This window comes from Nymphaea colorata, chromosome 8 (assembly GCF_008831285.2).
Source record: "Nymphaea colorata isolate Beijing-Zhang1983 chromosome 8, ASM883128v2, whole genome shotgun sequence".
NCBI classification, from domain to species: Eukaryota; Viridiplantae; Streptophyta; class Magnoliopsida; order Nymphaeales; family Nymphaeaceae; genus Nymphaea; species Nymphaea colorata.
The window spans coordinates 15226036-15243321 of NC_045145.1; the positions used below are offsets into that span (position 1 = coordinate 15226036).

General features: G+C 38.9%; 3 protein-coding genes across 3 annotated transcripts; all 3 read left to right on the forward strand.

Moving 5' to 3' along the window:
* The first annotated feature begins 1964 nt into the window (after positions 1 to 1964).
* On the forward strand, positions 1965 to 5171 carry LOC116258411 (sec14 cytosolic factor-like). The gene is made up of 6 exons (XM_031635548.1): positions 1965 to 2278; positions 2356 to 2611; positions 3026 to 3062; positions 3936 to 4053; positions 4379 to 4489; positions 4825 to 5171. Exons 1-6 carry the CDS (start codon positions 2204 to 2206, stop codon positions 4969 to 4971), a joined length of 744 nt encoding a protein of 247 aa, XP_031491408.1. The 5' UTR covers positions 1965 to 2203; the 3' UTR covers positions 4972 to 5171.
* A 1119-nt stretch (positions 5172 to 6290) lies between these two features.
* On the forward strand, positions 6291 to 11039 carry LOC116258360 (SEC14 cytosolic factor-like). The gene is made up of 6 exons (XM_031635480.2): positions 6291 to 6646; positions 7285 to 7540; positions 8596 to 8632; positions 9031 to 9148; positions 10280 to 10390; positions 10721 to 11039. The coding sequence occupies exons 1-6, from the start codon at positions 6575 to 6577 to the stop codon at positions 10862 to 10864; spliced, it is 738 nt and encodes a 245-aa protein (XP_031491340.1). The 5' UTR covers positions 6291 to 6574; the 3' UTR covers positions 10865 to 11039.
* A 1748-nt stretch (positions 11040 to 12787) lies between these two features.
* On the forward strand, positions 12788 to 16339 carry LOC116258491 (SEC14 cytosolic factor-like). Its single transcript, XM_031635657.2, has 6 exons — positions 12788 to 13170; positions 14177 to 14432; positions 15082 to 15118; positions 15445 to 15562; positions 15666 to 15776; positions 16037 to 16339. The coding sequence occupies exons 1-6, from the start codon at positions 13099 to 13101 to the stop codon at positions 16163 to 16165; spliced, it is 723 nt and encodes a 240-aa protein (XP_031491517.1). The 5' UTR covers positions 12788 to 13098; the 3' UTR covers positions 16166 to 16339.
* The last annotated feature ends 947 nt before the right edge of the window (positions 16340 to 17286 follow it).

A 17286-nucleotide genomic window follows, 5' to 3' on the forward strand; every position in this document is an offset into this window, starting at 1 on the left:
ATTTCTCATGTAATCAATCAAAATCCAGGTGTCCTGGACGTCAAATTCTCGCCATTAATGCCGGCCAACGGCCTTAAAGGTGGCCTCGGATGAGTACCAGTGCGGTGCTGCTGTTGGTTGGCTGTGAGGCCGCCACTCCATGAACCTTGCACCAGAGTCTTCTCCTCGGGCAGCTGCATACGGCGAACCCCATAAATTTTTTGCTCTCGCTATTAATCATCCTTGTATGATTATTCCCTTCTCGCCATCATCATCTGCCCGAAGATAGCATCAATCCAACCTCATCTTTATGAGGTGGGATCCATTGATGATTGAGATTTTGAACAACGTTGGTTGCATGTGTATGGTTGAAAAAATGAAGTAGACGAATCTGAAAATTTGGTTTCTAATTGAAAATATATCATCTAAATGCTGATTATTATGGTCATTTTTTCTTTTGCTTTCTGAAAGAGATTTTTTTAAAACAATGGGGTTTCTCTCTCTCTCTTTTGTTTTAATTTATTTATTTGACAACAGTTTAAAGTAATTTAAATTGATTAGAAAAAATGAAAATCTATAAGCCAATTACAATCCATGTCAACATATATATATTCAGGCCAACTTCTAGGTGATAAATTATGGTCCAAATTTGAAGGCGTGCTCAACTTTGGTAGACTGCCTGCAGTTTCTTTCATTGTATGCAAAAGCTACATTAAGAACATAATATTTAAAATGGGTCTATCGCCTTTGAGTTTGATGTCATGTCAATAGGTCCGGTGGAAAAGTAGATGGTTATTGTTGCCTGTAATGGTAACTATGAACCATCATCCATCATAAAAATTGAGTGGAGAGAAATTACCTGATCATTTCCCCCTTTTCTTGTTTTTAATTGAAATAATAATAAGGAAAATCAATTTTCCCACAGCGGACCTGATTTTACAACACAAATTAAAGTGGGATTTTTAGTGCTTGTGGTAGGTATCCTGTCAACCGGAATGCCCTTCACCAGCCGTTCCAGCAAACAAGGTCGGCTTCTTTTGCAAGAAATGTATAGGAAAAAATTATTGAGGAAACCATTCGTGTCAAGTGATGATAAAAAAAACATGGAGGTGGGAAATGTTGAGGAAACGTTTGGATGATTCATTGAGAAAATGATTTTTTAGAAAAAATTGGTTTTGTAAAAATGATTTTCTATAATGGGTTTTAAAAAAAATGGTTTTTATGTTTAGGTGGGCAAGCAAAAACTGGTTCTGGATAAATAACCTAATATTTATATATTATTTTATATTAAACATATATGTATTTTAATGACAATCAAGCCAGGGCTCGAGCTGCAGTTATAGACTCCGGCCTAGCATAAGTCCAATAATTTATATTTAATATTATATTATTATATATATATATAATTATATTTATAAATTATATTTATATTTAAAAAATAATTTTTAAATATTAATTGAATCAAGCCACAATTATAGGCTGCAGCTCTGCCCGATGCCAATACTTACATGCTACACAAACAAATCAAAAAAGGAGTTTCGAAAGTTTTGCCTTCACAACCCTTTTTTTTTTTCATGCATCTAAACAGGCTCTAAGTTTTGTCTTTGAGAAAAGCTCCTTTCTTATCAGTAAATGATTAGACCAATTTCTCAAAATGAGAAAACCAAGCTGTAAACGTGAGTTGAGAGATTAATAATTTAATTGCTCAAAAAGGAAGCCCAAAAACCCCTATTCCTACAACTTAAAGATACAAAATATTACACCCACAGTTTCATTACCTGTTTATAGGCACTTTAGATGGCCCTTGAGGCAAGGGCACTGTCACTATCGAGAAGAAAAAACGTACAGCAGAAAAAGGAAAAGAATAAATGTGTGGTTTTTAGTACTGCCGAAGAACGACGGTAGGATGTTTTACAGGTTGGTCCTTGGACGTGAAAATTTTTAAAGTCATTTATCCGGAAATTAATTCAGAAAAGCGACTTTGAAATCTAAGGTAGTCTCTTCTCATCTTAGTTAGACCATCAACAAAATCGATGGAAGAGAAGACGAATGTGCCTAAAGATTCAAATAGATGAAGATAGATTCGATAAAAGCTCAAAAGGGCAACCATGAATACGAAAAATAGCTGACAAAGTGGGAACTGCATATTAGATCAACTACAGGTTTAAGTTTCTGCTCGCTATAAATCTTTCTTTGGGCTCTGTTTCATTCAGAAAGTACTCAAATGGCTGAAGTGGCCCCAGAAAGCGCCATGGAGCAAATGAAAGCTGCAGTTGAGAAGTTGGGGTCTTCAACAGAGGTATCCATTTTCCTTGGAATCTTACAAACCGTTTGTTGGATCACATCGTTCTTACGGTGCATGCTTCCTGTACGCAGGGGGAGACAGAAGGCGACCTAACGAGGTTCCTGGTCGCTAGATCGATGGACCCAAAGAAAGCCGCTCGGATGTTCGTCCAGTGGAAGACATGGAGGGCGGAGATCGCTCCTCTTGGGTACATCCCCGAGGATGAGGTGCTCGACGAGCTGGGCTCCCAGAAAATCTTTCTACAAGGTCCCAGCAGGAGCGGTTTCGCGGTGTTCATCATTCTAGCACGGAAACATTTCGCTCCCAAAGATTTTCTGCAACTCAAGAGTAATAACTCAATCATGTTTCGACTCTCTGAAACTTTTCCATTCTGCAGCTTCAGCTTTTCCATGGCATCGTCGTTCTTGAAAGAAAGCTGACATTCAATTCATTTGCCGCAGAGAGCATCTGTAGTTCATTCTTGCTTTCGAGCTAAAATATACGCTAGCTATAATTAGTTGGTCCTAATTCCGTCACTCTGCCTAATTCATAAAACCAAAGATGATTCTCATATTCTTCCATGCATCGTTGCACGCTCTTCAGCGGCATGAATTTCAAGCGACAAAAACCCATTTGTTTTCTGCAAAAGTTTCCCAGGCACAATTTTCTGGCTTTCTTTTCCTGAGAAAATTAGGAGAACGAATCGGTTTCCCTTTTTGGCTGCTAATGTATTTTTCTTCTTGTTTACTAATAATTATGCAGGGTTCGTGGTTCACATTTTGGACAAAACGCTTATGAGGTACCGCATTCTCTGATAGTCAAAAGTCATTTTTTTTTGGGGGGTGTTAGTGTTATTATCCAAGCGACTGGCAAAAGTCTTCATTGTGAGCATGTAATTAAAATTCAAATGCAATACATATGGAGAAAAATGTTGATGAATACAGAAAATTTGTAAAGCTCCCGAAAACATTTGGGTAGCAGAGACATTTTGGTGGCATTTTAGCCATTTCCGAAATATAAATGGATACATTAATGATTTTTGGTTTTTTTTTTCCTTGCTACCTTCCATTCTTTTCATCCCTGCAGGGGCATCCAGGTCATTTCACATGCCATACATGAAAACTGAAATGACCAAAATGCCCTTGAATATATAATGGAACGATTTTCCATTTAAAGGCAACTGTAACTTAAGGCAAATGACATTTGAATAGGTGGTGTTAAAATGGCTGACAATTAGTATCGGGCATTTGTCTGTTGAAATAAAAGTTCCAGGTTCTACCTACCATACCACATCTTGTGTGATGACTTCAAACCTTTTGTTCTACTTGCTTAGGTGGAACTCTGATGATCATGTATCTCTTTCTTAAAAGTTTCACTTGTTTAAATGGAACTATAATGTTGAAACAAAAGTAACAAGATTGAGTAAAAACACCCAGCGTTAATGTTGTTTGACCATGAAACTTTCTTGGACTTTTGAGTCCCGGTTCTACTTTTACAGTAAAATATCACATATTCAAACACGGCTTAGAGGAGTTAAAATAATGGGCACTTATTAATTTTGACTCATTTGCAAATCAAATTAAAACACGAAAGAAAGTAGATTGGAAGTCTTGATTTTATGCTTATTCAAATACGTCTTCATTTTGTCCGTGATATTTGCTTCTCCACGTAGCTGTGAAGGTCATGCAGAGAAAGGAAAAGAGAAGATCGTAGCGATTCTCGATCTGCAGAAGATATCATTGGCGAACATCGACGTCCGAAGTTTAATAGCAGGGTTTCAGACTTTGCAGGTATGCTAGTTAGCTCTTTTAATTTTTCCCTTCTTTTTGGCCAATTCAGTACACGTTGCAGTTGGGTCGGAACGACGGCTTGGCGAAGTTCCGATCGAATCTCACTGGCGCGGCCTGGGGTTTAATCACTTAGTTCAAAAGCTTCTTAATTTGTCAACCTGAGTCATTTACTGATACAGATTACAGAGGTTGTTGAGTCGGCTTCACGAGCCAGCCGCCCGATGTTCACAAATGCATTTAATTGCCTTTCTTTCCATGCTTTAACTTATTTGTATATATATATATATATATGTTTAAAGACTGGAAGTCTATTTGGGTACTGTAGGATTATTATCCAGAGCGACTGGCAAAAGTCTTTATTGTGAGCATGCCTCTCATTTTTGTTGGTGCTTGGAAGATTGTTTCGGCTTTCTTGAGCAAGACAACTTTAGACAAGGTCTCTTTCTTTCCCTTCTCTCTCTCTCTCTACATACATACATAAATGCATACATATATATATACATACAAACATGCATATATGTGTGTATGTATAATTAGTTTAGACAATTTTGATATTTACTGTATATACAGTTTGAATAATGTACTCAACATGATTGAAAGCTTAAAGCTGACTATTTTTGAGATGTACATTATTGACGAGTATGGAATCGCAAATGTAAATATAGTTCCTAGGGCATGCATGTGGTATGAAACTCCAAGTGACTTGGCTCATCACTCCAATTCATCCACATGTAAGTCTTTGACATAAAATTAGACACTGATGATGTGCAGGTTCAAATTGTGAAGTCGGAAGAAGGGAGGGCGGCAATGTTGAAGGAGATAGGCGAGGAGACGCTTCCAGTGGAGTATGGAGGCAGTGCCAAATTGGTGCCTCTCCAAGATGTGAAGCTTAATTATTTGCCTGCAACAACCGGCTAGCTGAAAATGCAGACACCCATACACCAAAAATGATATGTAAAATAAATGGGCCGGCTTGGCCCTTTGGACCTACCAGCTCCACTCATGTTACCATGGCTACACTGCCTAAGAATCTTTGTGATAAGTTGTTATTATGCTCCAGGACTTTCTTTAATGATATTCCCTTACATGAGAAAAGAAAACGCTTATATATTATTGAACATGGATGTCTACAACGTCAAAAGCTCATGTTATAAGTCCAGGTTCCTACTAATTGAATATTCCACCAGAGAAGTGGCCTTTGTAACATGTGTATGTTCAACCCAAAACTTTTGACGTTTAATTAATTTGGTGTTTTGGTTAACAATCTAATAAAGTTCAGTTGATCCTTTATTACGTCAACGACCTAGACGTGTTGTTTTCATTGTCACGATTTAAGTTCTTAGAGCGTCTTCTTGGGAATTTCACCTTCACATTTAAGATGATCCCTCTGTCACACAGATTATACAAGTGAGGGACAAAATGTTCAGGGTTCTCAGGGGTAATAGCTGTCCTTGTCCCAAATTAATGGCAGCCAACTTCCACATGCATCGTGGACGATGTCACGAACATGGTTTCAAAACATTAATTTGAGTACTAATCTGGTGCTAGGCAATCAATTTCTTCCACCAGGTCCTGTAATTTTATTTAGCAGGTTTCATTTGTCACCTTAACTAGCATTGTCAGGGTGAGTGAGAGAGTAATATTGCATCTCTGCCTACCATCTTAAATGAAACCAGAAGCAATCCCACGGTGCAATGGTGATTGATGTGAACCCAGCCAATGTATGAAAATTAAACCAGCTATAATATACTATACTGTACCGCTCGAATTGAACTTCTTGATAACAATTTTTTCATCGCACGGTGACAGTCCAAAAGCTGGGCGGAGCATGTGCATCACTTTCTTCTACAAATATGAGAAAAACATCGGTGCCACCATTAACTATAGGACACTGTTTTGTGTTAGCAATTCGCCACATGTGTTCATCGCCCAGCAGGTCCGCGAGAATTGACAGTATAGAAAGGAATCAAAGAGAGCACACCCTCAACCTTGACGAAAAGCCAAGAAAGCGAAACGGCGGGGCCACCTTTGGCTGTATTTATCGACTCTGCTTCACCTGCGAACTAACTTGGCCTGCCTAATAACTTCGAATACCGAGCGAATTTCGATCAGCATGCCACTGTCTTAAAGGCTCCAGTCCTTATTTATCTGCCGACATCCACCGCATGGGGCGCCAGTAGAGTAGCCTAATTGGCACTATTAATGGGCCGATATACCTTCTATTTAAATGTTTTTTAATTCTTTTTTTTTTTTAAATTAAAAAAATAATAAAAAAACAAGCTGATATGGCCATCTACATGTATGTGGCTGTTTACATATGCTGTATAACGGGCATGCGTGGTGCCCATTCTGATATTGACAACGCGCGGTTCAGGACCGCTGCAGATTAATGACGTCACTTCGTCGAGGAATCGAATGAATTTTGTTCTTAACTATCTATCTGCTAATTGAAACAACCAAAGGATCTCTCTTCTCTATAGCTCAGAAATTTCAGAGATTCGCTTTCTCGACTGATATCCAGATGGAGAAGACGCAAGAAGTTGCTGTGGAACAGATGAGGGCAGCAATAGAAAAGTTGGGTTCTTCAGCAGAGGTATTGTTTTCTTCTTTTAATTTGGTTCCTTTGATAGTTGGCGCATACATATCATCTCCTATGTTCACAAGCTTTCAGGATCTCTAAGTCGACAAAGCTCGACATGATGGGCTTCAGGATATATATGGCTTAGGGAAATGCTGTCTAGGAAGTTAGGGGCCTGTCTCATGCTTTCCGAATTCCTACCATCTACTGCGAATTGGTAAAACAGAGCTAGAAGATTCAATTCGATTTTCAAGGCAGTACTTCATGAAGAACTTATATGAGTTACGAAGAGTCGAGAGATGTCGTTTCAGCATAGAATTAAACCGGAAACTGTTTCTTCCAAGCACATGTTGTTAAGGTTGAAAACTAGTTGTTCACTCTCATGAAATCGAGATTGATACAGTTTTGAGTTTTGAAAATAACGTAAAGGACAGCAGTAAAGCTCGCCGCAGAACTATAACTTCCTGCTGCACGGAAAACTGGTGGAAAACCAGGAAATAGAAAACATGGGGTTCATTTTTTGTAAGGACTATTCTCAAAAGATGCCAGGAAATTTTAAAGGAAAAAAACGATGCCCCTCTCTCTGTTCTCGCATTCTTCTAAATTTTTTCGAAATGATGAATTGGTCTTCTTGTTGTTTGCTTTCTTTACAGGGGGAGGCCGATGGCAAGCTCATGATGTTTCTGGTAGCTAGATCCATGGACACGGAGAAAGCAGCTGAGATGTACTTGCAGTGGAAGAGATGGAGGGCTGAGATTGCTCCTCGAGGATTCGTCCCGGACGACGAGGTCGTTGACGAGTTGAATGCCCGGAAAAGCTTTCTACAAGGTGTTAACAAGGCTGGTCATGCAACGGTGGTCATTCTGGGGAGAAATCATTTCGCGTCCAAGGATTTTCTGCAATTTAAGAGTAATAATTCATTGTCAACTATAGGGTCCAATAGCAGTAGTTCATGAAGAAGTATCTACATTTTCAAGAATTGCCAGCATGAATATGCCATTCAGGCGCGATTTTTTTGTGAAAGGAAATGCTACAGATTAGATTAAAACACAGTAAGGTGCGCAACTGAAAATAATTATTAGACAAAAGTAATTGAAATAGTATAGCTCCTTTCGTCAAATTTGTGGGGTGGAAAAAGATCTTTATATGTCATTTACATTAATAATTAGCATGTAGGTAACATTTAGAGAATACTGGGTAATACCAAGTTTCTAAGACTTCAATTCATGAAAATTATGCTCAATCATTATAAAACTGATCATTTTGTATTATCTGCAAAGAAAAACTTTAGAAAAAAAAATTAGGTAACATATTTGAAATTAAAATATTTGAGAAACTTCACCACCAAGATGGTTAATTGTAAACACGAGAGAGGGTTCTTGCTGATTTATGTCAAATCTGCTCCATTTATCACCACAGGTTTCTGCATTTATATACTCAATCACAAAATATTAAGACACAATCACACTTGAAAACATTCACGGACATACATATAATGTCGTCTTCTTCACATGCACCCTGCAGGGAGCTACATTCTTATATTTAAATTTCTTGAAGTTGCATGTACATCCATTTGCAAAGAAGGTTGTAGGAAGAGTGCAGGTGTTTGCAGTAGACTACTGCATTTTAGGGATTACAGCACCTTTTGCAATGGCTCATTGCATAGTGAAAAAACTCCTGCTCTGCGGTGACGGACGGAGGAAGATATTTTGTCTCAAATCGCTGTATTCTTGTGCATCTGTGTCTTTGACTTCCGTTATTCTTTTCAATCTTAAAGGTCGTGGCAGGGGATTGTTTCTCTAAGTACAAAGTTTTCTTCAACTTAGTTATCATATCAAAATAAAGAGATAGGTAAGGCACCTGTCTCACCCAGTAAAAAATGACCAGCTAACGCTTGCCTATGTACAGAAGATGTTTTAACATCGATCCCTATTCAGTCTTTAATTCCTTCTTTTGGGTTGCAGAATTTGTAGCTTACATGATGGACAAAGGACTTGCAAGGTACAAACTGCTCTTATAAGATGAGACTTGTGAATTGTATGGGGTACTTGTAAACAGGAACATAGAAACAGTATTCTATGAATCTGTTGTAGATATTGGAGCATGCATGCATGTTCATGGAACACTAAAATACAGTATTTCATGAATCCGCTTCAATTCATAGAACAGTTTGTTAGTATTTCTATTATCAAACACCTCCCGTGGCCGTAGCGTATATGATCGGTTCTGGTTGAGCATTCCGGCCAAACACGTCATGTTTTCCCCAAACATGTGTTCGGCCGGAATACATGACAACAAGAATCCTGGAGAAAGAAAGTTCCAATTTGTAATAGTTGGTCTTCCTGACTTTAAGTTTCCTAATTTTAGCCCTCCACTGTTTCCTGTCTCTTCCTACGTAGTTGTGATGGAATTGTTGAGGAAGGGAAAGAGAGGGTGGCATGTGTTCTTGACCTGCAGCAACTCTCAATGGCCAACCTTGACGTTAGAGGTGGAATTGAGGGATTTCAGATTCTGCAGGTATGCTTTCTCTTATTAGATAGTTAGCCTTGCTATTATAAATTAAGCACTACTTTTCCGTCAAAAAGAATCAAAAGATCGATCTGCTTTCAATCGTTTCTAAAACGACCACCCATCAAAAAGATGTATTCGTTAGCAGTCAACAACCAAAGTAACTGTAGATTCGGACTACGCTTCAGGAAATTCATTGATATCACCAAGCACGGGTCACAGGCAGTCAATTATATGTCCATTATATATATCCACGAAACCCACTAAATTAGGAAAGTGCATGCATTAATCATGCCTCTGCTCTTATTTATAACTTGCACAGAAGAATCGGGATTGAATCGATTAGACAGTAGAATCAACAAATTGATTTTGAAACGCGACCTGCCCCCGGGCCAGCCCTACCACAAATGTGCTCTTGATGGTGGTCTCGGGCTAGTGTCATCAGAACTAATGCCCTGAATCGGCAAATTTGAATCGAATCAATGGCTCCCCAATTCGAATATTATATGGCCCGATTCAAGAGTGGCACACTTCAACCATTAATTATTTTTATAATTGTTTAGGAATTTTTTATTGTTACTGAATTTTGTATAAAATTTTTCATTTATTTTTTAGAAAAAAACTTTTAATTATTTTGTTACCAATTCACAATGAATTTAGCTAAATCGATGTGTCCACCAATTCTTCTAATTAATTGCGTCACAAACTGATTTTAAAAAATTGTTCTTGACCGTGTCACAAACACAGAAAGAGATAAAGTTTTCTTTAGAAAATTTTCATAAATTTTAAAAAAGTTAAAAACAAAAAACGAAATGTGAAAATAAAAATTTGATAACTAAAAAAATACAAAATACAAAAAACATAAAACTGAACAAACGAAAAAAAAAAACATGAATAAAATGCATTTTTCGTGTTTTTTTTCCATTTCACTGTTTTTTAAAAAATACGTTTTTTTTTTTTCACTTTTTTGGTTGACATGTTTTTAATGTTTTTCGAATAAAATACGTTTCTTATGAAGCTGGTCGTAACCCATGATGATAGAAATACGTGACCACGGTGGCCTGAGTTGTTTAAAATTTAATATACTTATTTATTAATATTCATGAATGTGTGTGTGTGCATGCATGAACATTTATGCAGGAGTACTATCCAGGACGACTAACAAAGTTTTTTATTATCAACGTCCCCTTCATTTTCGCCGCTGCTTGGAAGATCATCTCGCGCTTCCTCGACAAGGCAACAGCAGAGAAGGTATCTTTCTCTCTCTCTCTAACGAAGAAGAGCGACTCCGAAACAGCAGTGGTGTGAGCCACTGCCCACCCCAACCGCTGAAATCATGCATTGTCGACTGAGCTCGACCTCTGTTCAGCTAGTTCCATGGTGCTCACACCAGACCTAAGTCAGTGCTCCTCAACCAAATTTTTTTTTGGCTCTGCAAGCACCATCTTCCTAAACGAGAGATCTGTTGCCAAGCATGAACTCTCAGATGGATAGTACCTTGAAATATAGCTATCATTTGCAACCTATCGATTCGTTTGATATTTTTTCACATAATTAGTGACTGTTGTGGCGCAAAAACAGGTTCAGATCGTGAAAACGGAACGGCAAAGAAAGGAAATGCTGAAAGAGATGGGAGAGGAACTGTTGCCGGCTGAGTACGGCGGCAGTGCCAAGCTGGTGCCCCTGCAAAACGTGAAGCTCAAAAATCGGCCTCCAACTAACTGAAAGAAGAGAGCGAGATGACGCTCGTTTCATCTAGCAAGCTTAATAACTGGCTGCCACTTCGGAGAATCATGCTTTACTCGATCCAGCAAAGTTCAGCTTGAATAAAGCAAGATGTTTACGTTCTCGATGCCTTGTTTCTGGCAGCCTGAATAAAATCAATATATTATTTCGTCTACATATATGACATCACGTGGCCCACTTTGGCTTTTGAGGTATTTTATTTGTTACTAAGATTTGTTTGGGTGGTGGGTACAAGACTTGTTGATCTAGACGGTAGATCTGGGTCTGGTTTGGATTCAGATCTTGATCTAACAATACACATTCAGTTTAGGGTCCTTAATCGGAGAGAGTCGTGAGCCCTCGACATCGCAGGCTTACTCAACAAAACAAAAAGAGTATTTCATAGTACAACAAGAATGCACAAGCCCACACCCTATTACTATAAACAAGAATGCACAAACCCACACCCTTTTACCTATGGTAACAGTATCGGGATGTATTGAAATTAAAGAATCAAAGTCTCTCTAGTTCCTTTCCCCTTGCTCCAGAGTCTACAGCTCATAAAATAAGGGATTGATCTGTAGGGGTGAACACGGTTCTTCGAGTTGAGCCTGAGTTCAATCAGCTCGAGCTCGGCTTGAGCTCGAGAATAGCTCGATGGATGCAGCTCGACTCGACAGTTACGTGTTGAGTTTGAGCTCGAGCTCGATTAAGACTCTACTAATTCGTTTGAATAGACTTGATATTCATCGTTACCTGTTGAGCTCGAGCTCGACAAACTCGTAAACTTGGTTGAATATATCAACTTGATTAAGGCTTGAAATAATTATGTGTTGAGCTCGAATTCAACTCAATTATTTGAACAAGTCAACTTATGAATTCGAACTCGACTCGTTGAGAAAATGACTCTTCTCGAACTCGCTCAAAAGCTAAACTTTAAAGAATCAAGCTTGGGTAGCTTGACTCATTGTTCACCCTTATTGTTTTGACCTTCTACGAGTCAATGATCCAATCAACTACATCAAAACCCTCGAATTAAGTTGACGAAAGTTGAAAGTTCAATGCCAAAATTGTAGGCTGTAGAAATTTTATGGGATTGAGGGTATTGATGTAGCGGAGCGGGCATCGATCATTAATTAGATATGGGGATTGGCAATTTGAACTCCATACGCGTATTAGTAGTCATTGTTGCAAGTGGAAGCATTAATAAGGTGGCCTTGGCGCACTCATGAGATCAGTACTGGCCGTAGGTGCGACTAGTTATTGGTTCAAGTCAGGGTGTTGTCCTTTCCTCTGAAATGGAGAAGCAGCAGTACACTAGTGTTATGCCAAAGCCAATATCATTGCTACCATTCTTGGGCAGCGGCCGACACCCTTTCTTACCGGGAATGGTAGATTGTTACTTGGTCTAGCGGTTCCATTTATCACCTGTGTGGTTAAGCCGAACAGTTTAATTTTTGGATCTGGATAGATCAAACTGAATTCGAATTTACATAACACAATTATAAATTTTTAATTTTTTCAATGTAATTTTTTTTATTTAAATTGATTGGGTTGGGGCCATGGCCTAGGTGGCTCTCTCCGCCCTCCGCCCCTGCCCGTATGCCTGGAATTCGCTTTGAAGCAGAATGTATTGATTCATATCCAAAGATTCAAACTACAGGTATTTTCAACTGCAATTAAGGAACCTTCTTATAATTGCAAAACATGTGGGTAGGTGGACACCACGCAGCTTTGGGTCCCTGTCTAGGTGCGGCACTGTTATAAATTCTCCAAGTTAATGGCAGAGGAGACTGCTGAAGAATAATAAATGAGATGATGTGTGTGCATATCCAGCACGGTTAAGATTATCGATTCACAGATTACATGCGCTGTAATTTTACAGATTTATATAGAATCCCACCTTAATTTCTTCTTCTTCTTCTTCCTCCTTCCCCTCTTCTTCGTACGACAGCCATCAATCGCCATCATTTCTGCTGTGCGTCGACATCTGGTTTCCCTGGAAAAAGTTGAACTCATCCATTACAGGAAGAAATATCTGTCGCGCTTAAAGATCTGAAAGCCATGCCCAACTAAAAGACACTCGTCGGCAGCTTCCCAGCTAGCTCGTTATTCTGCCTCTCCTCCTTTTGAGACTATTTTCCCACTGTAGGTAGTCCCTTCCCAATAGCTTCTTTACGTGAGCGGCTGGGGATTACATTGATCTCCCACGCTCTCTCCCAAAGAAGAACCAAATGGAAGAAGCACAACTGAAGGCTGTAAGGGAGATGAGAGCGGCAGTAGAGAGGCTAAATTCTTCAACCCAGGTAATTCTCCTTCGTTATATATCCTCCTTGGGGGCACACTTGCATTACAGTATCTTTACGGCTCACATGTTTCTACCTGGTTAAGGTGGAGGGGTGGATGCCTAAGGCTTCCTCTGTTCTCTTTTTCTTGAAGGGGCGTTTGAATAGGAATACTCTCAATCTCTATTCTAAATTAATTAGATTGAGTTAGATTTTTCATGAATTTGCCCCAATCAGATTTATTAAATTTAATGCCCTGTTGTTATTTAGTGTTCGGAAATGCCCACTAAGGTTTAGAGTTATGTCGACTTGCCCAAGAAATTGGTTTTTGAAAGAACTAACCCAATGACTGATTGCCTACCAGCCGCTTGTCCGACCGGCTACGCTAAACCCTCGGGTTTTACAGAACTAGGATATATTAAAAAACGGACACAAACAGAGAGAATAGGGCTGTTGAAATTATGGAGATCATAGACCAAGGACTTATCCTCTTTTTTGGTGGAGGCCTGGTAGCCTTGAGGTTGAGGGTTTCAACCTTTTTGTTGGGCATTGGATGAAATACTTCTCATACTCATCCTATCACATCACATGCACACAACACAAATTAATAATGGACGTCCATGGTCCCCATACATTTTGATGTTTGATTCAAATCCAAATTCAAGTAATTGAATTTGTTTTAAAATTTCATTGTCGATCGGTGATTAGTTGGATTCAGATTCGGTGTGTCTCACTGAATCCAATGCACGGTTATTTGAATTTTGGCAGATTTTCAGATCTGATTACATGCACAAGATCAATCGGATACAGTTTCATACATAGTTTTTGTATTCAAATTTATATCTTTGGATTAAACGGTGTGTAATTATTTGGGCATAGTAATAGCTAGATATCCGATCCATTGGCTTCCTTATGCATGAAGTGTTAATAATACAGATATATACCTTTTTCACAAGTACGTCAACAAACTTTTTAAGCATTCTCTTGGCTTCATTTATTGATAATTATTTTTTAATTTCCCTTTTAGGGTGAGGAAGAAGCCAACCTTGTGAGGTTTCTGGTAGCTAGATCCATGGATCCAGAGAAAGCAGCTAAGATGTTTGTACAATGGAGGAAATGGAGGGCTGAGATTGCTCCACTTGGGCACATCCTGGATGACGAGGTCGCTGATCAACTAAATGCTCGAAAAATTAATCTACAAGGCGTCACAAAGAGCGGTCACTCTATGATAGTCTTTCTAGCCAGACTGCATTTTCCCTCGAAAGACCGCCTGCAATATAAGAGTAAATTACTCATCACTAAACCTTTTTCCCGAATAGATCTCAAAAACTTTTGATATGTTGTCACAAGCATCAGTATTTTCTTTCACATAATGAGAAAACTACTAAGAACGGGACCATTTTTATTGGGTTTTGCTTTCTTCTCAATCCATTGAATGTGTTTGGTTTTCATAGTGGTAGTGAATATTTTACTTGTCAACGTCGCAACGCAACTCTATGTATGGTCTATTGTTAGTCCTTATTAGCCCGGTCGGCCAAATGTGCTTTTAAAAAAAGGGGGAGTTGAAAAAGATGAGAAACAATGAGGGAAAAGGAGGGTTGAGAAAAGTGTACCCTAGATCGAATCCTATTGACGCACGAATCCTTACCTATAACCTTTAGGCATGATGGTCAGGCTATGGCGTAGCCACATGGTGATCGGTGCGGCCAGTTGTTCACACGAGTTTCTTAAAAGTTTTTTTTATTTTTAAACATGAATCTTAAATATTTTTCTTTATACAAGTGCCCCTCCAGTTAATTTTTCTAACTCCGCCATTATGGTCAAGACGGGTGTTTCTGGTTTTCACATATAATGAACATTATATTTGCTCAACAAAACGTAAATCGTCCATCTTGCTTTTCTGATTTTCCATTTTATTCTTTTGAAGCGCAGAATTCGTCGCTCACGTCCTGGACAAAGCAGTTGCAAGGTACACTTGAACTGAAGAAGTAGATATCTTTCTAAAGTGTTGAGTAATCAATCATTCGACGTCCATTTGATTATAGAGATTCAATTTAAGATACACTAATCCAATTTTAATTACTGAATAAGCTGTAGACGGAGGAGGCATAAGAAAAGTGGGGCGAGGAGATTCTCCTTCTTCTAAATAAAAAAGAGAACTTATGTTTTCTTCTGCTTTTTTAACTTCCCGTTTAATTTCTACTTATTCTCATTTTCCAAATTGGTATTTGAGTCCCTTCGTGAAAAAAAAAAAAAAATTCTCTTTCTTTTTTAATTAAATGGATTCTTGTACAGTGCCAGTGAGCATGCAGAGAAAGGGAAAGAAAGGATAGTGTGCGTCGTTGATCTTCAGCAATTCTCGATAGCCAACATAGACGTTCTTTCGATCAGGGCAGCCTTCCAGATTTTGCAGGTCCTTAACTGATCTCCTTGCATTATTATCTTCTCAGTTTCTTTGTATTGTGTTATTTTATGATCTTCTCTGCGCCTTGCACTCATGCTTACAGTACTTGCAGGACTATTATCCAGAGCGACTAGCAAAGTTGTACATTATGAACATGCCCCGGATTTTGATTGGTATCTGGAGGATGCTCTCCAAGTTCCTGGACAAAGCAACCCTAGAGAAGGTCTCTCCATCTCCATCTCTTTCTCTTTCACACACACACACATACACCCCACAACTTGTTGCTAAAACTACCATAAATGTCTCCACACCATAAACAGTGGCTAATGCCAATTCAGTGATAGTTTTTTAGCAACATTTTTTATAAAATTTTAGCCATCCAACAATATGGGGCATGATTAAACTCTCCCCACATAATAAGTCACAGATTTCCATCTATGGTGACCAAGATAAGAAGATGACAGACGCTTATGGATGGCACAGATTGTGATGGTGAACAGCAAAGAAGAGAAGATGGACATGCTGAAGGAGATTGGAGAGGAGATCCTGCCGGTCGAATACGGGGGCAGTGCCAAGTTGGTGCCTTTGCAGGACGTGAAGCTCAAAGATTGAGAACCATACGTGCTTTTGATCGTGGATGAATATCAATATTTGGTCTTCGCTTGGATAATCATGTTAGTCATATATGTTAACTCTTATAAAATTGTCCATATGCGATCTTGACAGAATGATCATATACTAAATCAGGATCCATTCTATTTATTGGATCCAAGCATTCTTATCAAATCCCGCCAAGTGAATTCAGATATCGATTCGATGTTAGACTGTATGATCCATTCACCGGGAAACTTAACCATTAAGATACGTTCTCTTGAGGAAGGAAAGAATCTTTGATGAACTCATCTGCACGTCTATCATTGTACGATGCGAGGAAAAAACGAGTGATGACAATTTGACGTGGGTCCCCCTTTCCACTTCCTGAGAAACTTCATACGCATCGCGCCAAGGGCGGCTGCTTCCCTTTTTTTCTGGTCTTGCTTGCCTTGTGAATATTTACAAGTCCGTACCTATCCTTTTCAGAAGCAGTCCAATTATTTTACACCAAGTAGAAACCGCCGCATGACGACTTTAAGTATTGCGGGCAGCCGTGGCCCAAGGCCACCGCCCGTTAGGAACTTTCTTATATTTCATATCATGATAAATCTCATGTTACAAACAAGATTAATAAGAGATCTTTAATTTTAAGATGAAAAAACTACGCATTCATGGTGCAATGAATGTATCGTTTCATTTTTTTTAAAAAAAAAATCTAAAATAAGAATTCAAATTTTCTCAAATCGCCTGCACCCGAACTCGCATCATCAATCGACTGCAGTGGAACGCTTTTCCGTTGGATACGGATTCTAGGGGAAAAGGCAAAACATGAGAGAGAAAATGCCAAGAACCTGAAAAATCAAAAGGGGAGTGTGGGAAATTTTATAAAAGAAAAACACCCTACACTCGGTGAACTATACTCAGAAGAAGAGGAGGTTTGGAAAGAAATTGAAAAGCCCGCGTCGTTTCAGCAATAATCCTCGAAGTTAAGGACTTATACGGAAAATCTTGGATTTGAGTCCGTGGCCGACAAGAAAAGTGCCGCGCATGACGCCAACGACCGCAGTGGCGGTCCGTTGACTGAGTACGGACTCTTGATAATTTCCGTCCGTAAACCAGTCATGATCAAGCTCTTCTCA

What these genes read in the sequence shown, in the direction of transcription:
- LOC116258411 (XM_031635548.1), top strand. Translation starts at nt 2,204, where the DNA reads ATGGCTGAAGTGGCCCCAGAAAGCGCCATGGAGCAAATGAAAGCTGCA. An exon ending in TTGGACAAAACGCTTATGAG is followed by an intron (nt 3,063 to 3,935) that starts GTACCGCATTCT and finishes TTCTCCACGTAG; the next exon opens with CTGTGAAGGTCATGCAGAGA. An exon ending in GCAAGACAACTTTAGACAAG is followed by an intron (nt 4,490 to 4,824) that starts GTCTCTTTCTTT and finishes GATGATGTGCAG; the next exon opens with GTTCAAATTGTGAAGTCGGA.
- LOC116258360 (XM_031635480.2), top strand. Translation starts at nt 6,575, where the DNA reads ATGGAGAAGACGCAAGAAGTTGCTGTGGAACAGATGAGGGCAGCAATA. An exon ending in GGATTTTCTGCAATTTAAGA is followed by an intron (nt 7,541 to 8,595) that starts GTAATAATTCAT and finishes TTTGGGTTGCAG; the next exon opens with AATTTGTAGCTTACATGATG. An exon ending in ACAAGGCAACAGCAGAGAAG is followed by an intron (nt 10,391 to 10,720) that starts GTATCTTTCTCT and finishes GCGCAAAAACAG; the next exon opens with GTTCAGATCGTGAAAACGGA.
- LOC116258491 (XM_031635657.2), top strand. Translation starts at nt 13,099, where the DNA reads ATGGAAGAAGCACAACTGAAGGCTGTAAGGGAGATGAGAGCGGCAGTA. An exon ending in AGACCGCCTGCAATATAAGA is followed by an intron (nt 14,433 to 15,081) that starts GTAAATTACTCA and finishes TTTGAAGCGCAG; the next exon opens with AATTCGTCGCTCACGTCCTG. An exon ending in CTGGACAAAGCAGTTGCAAG is followed by an intron (nt 15,119 to 15,444) that starts GTACACTTGAAC and finishes ATTCTTGTACAG; the next exon opens with TGCCAGTGAGCATGCAGAGA.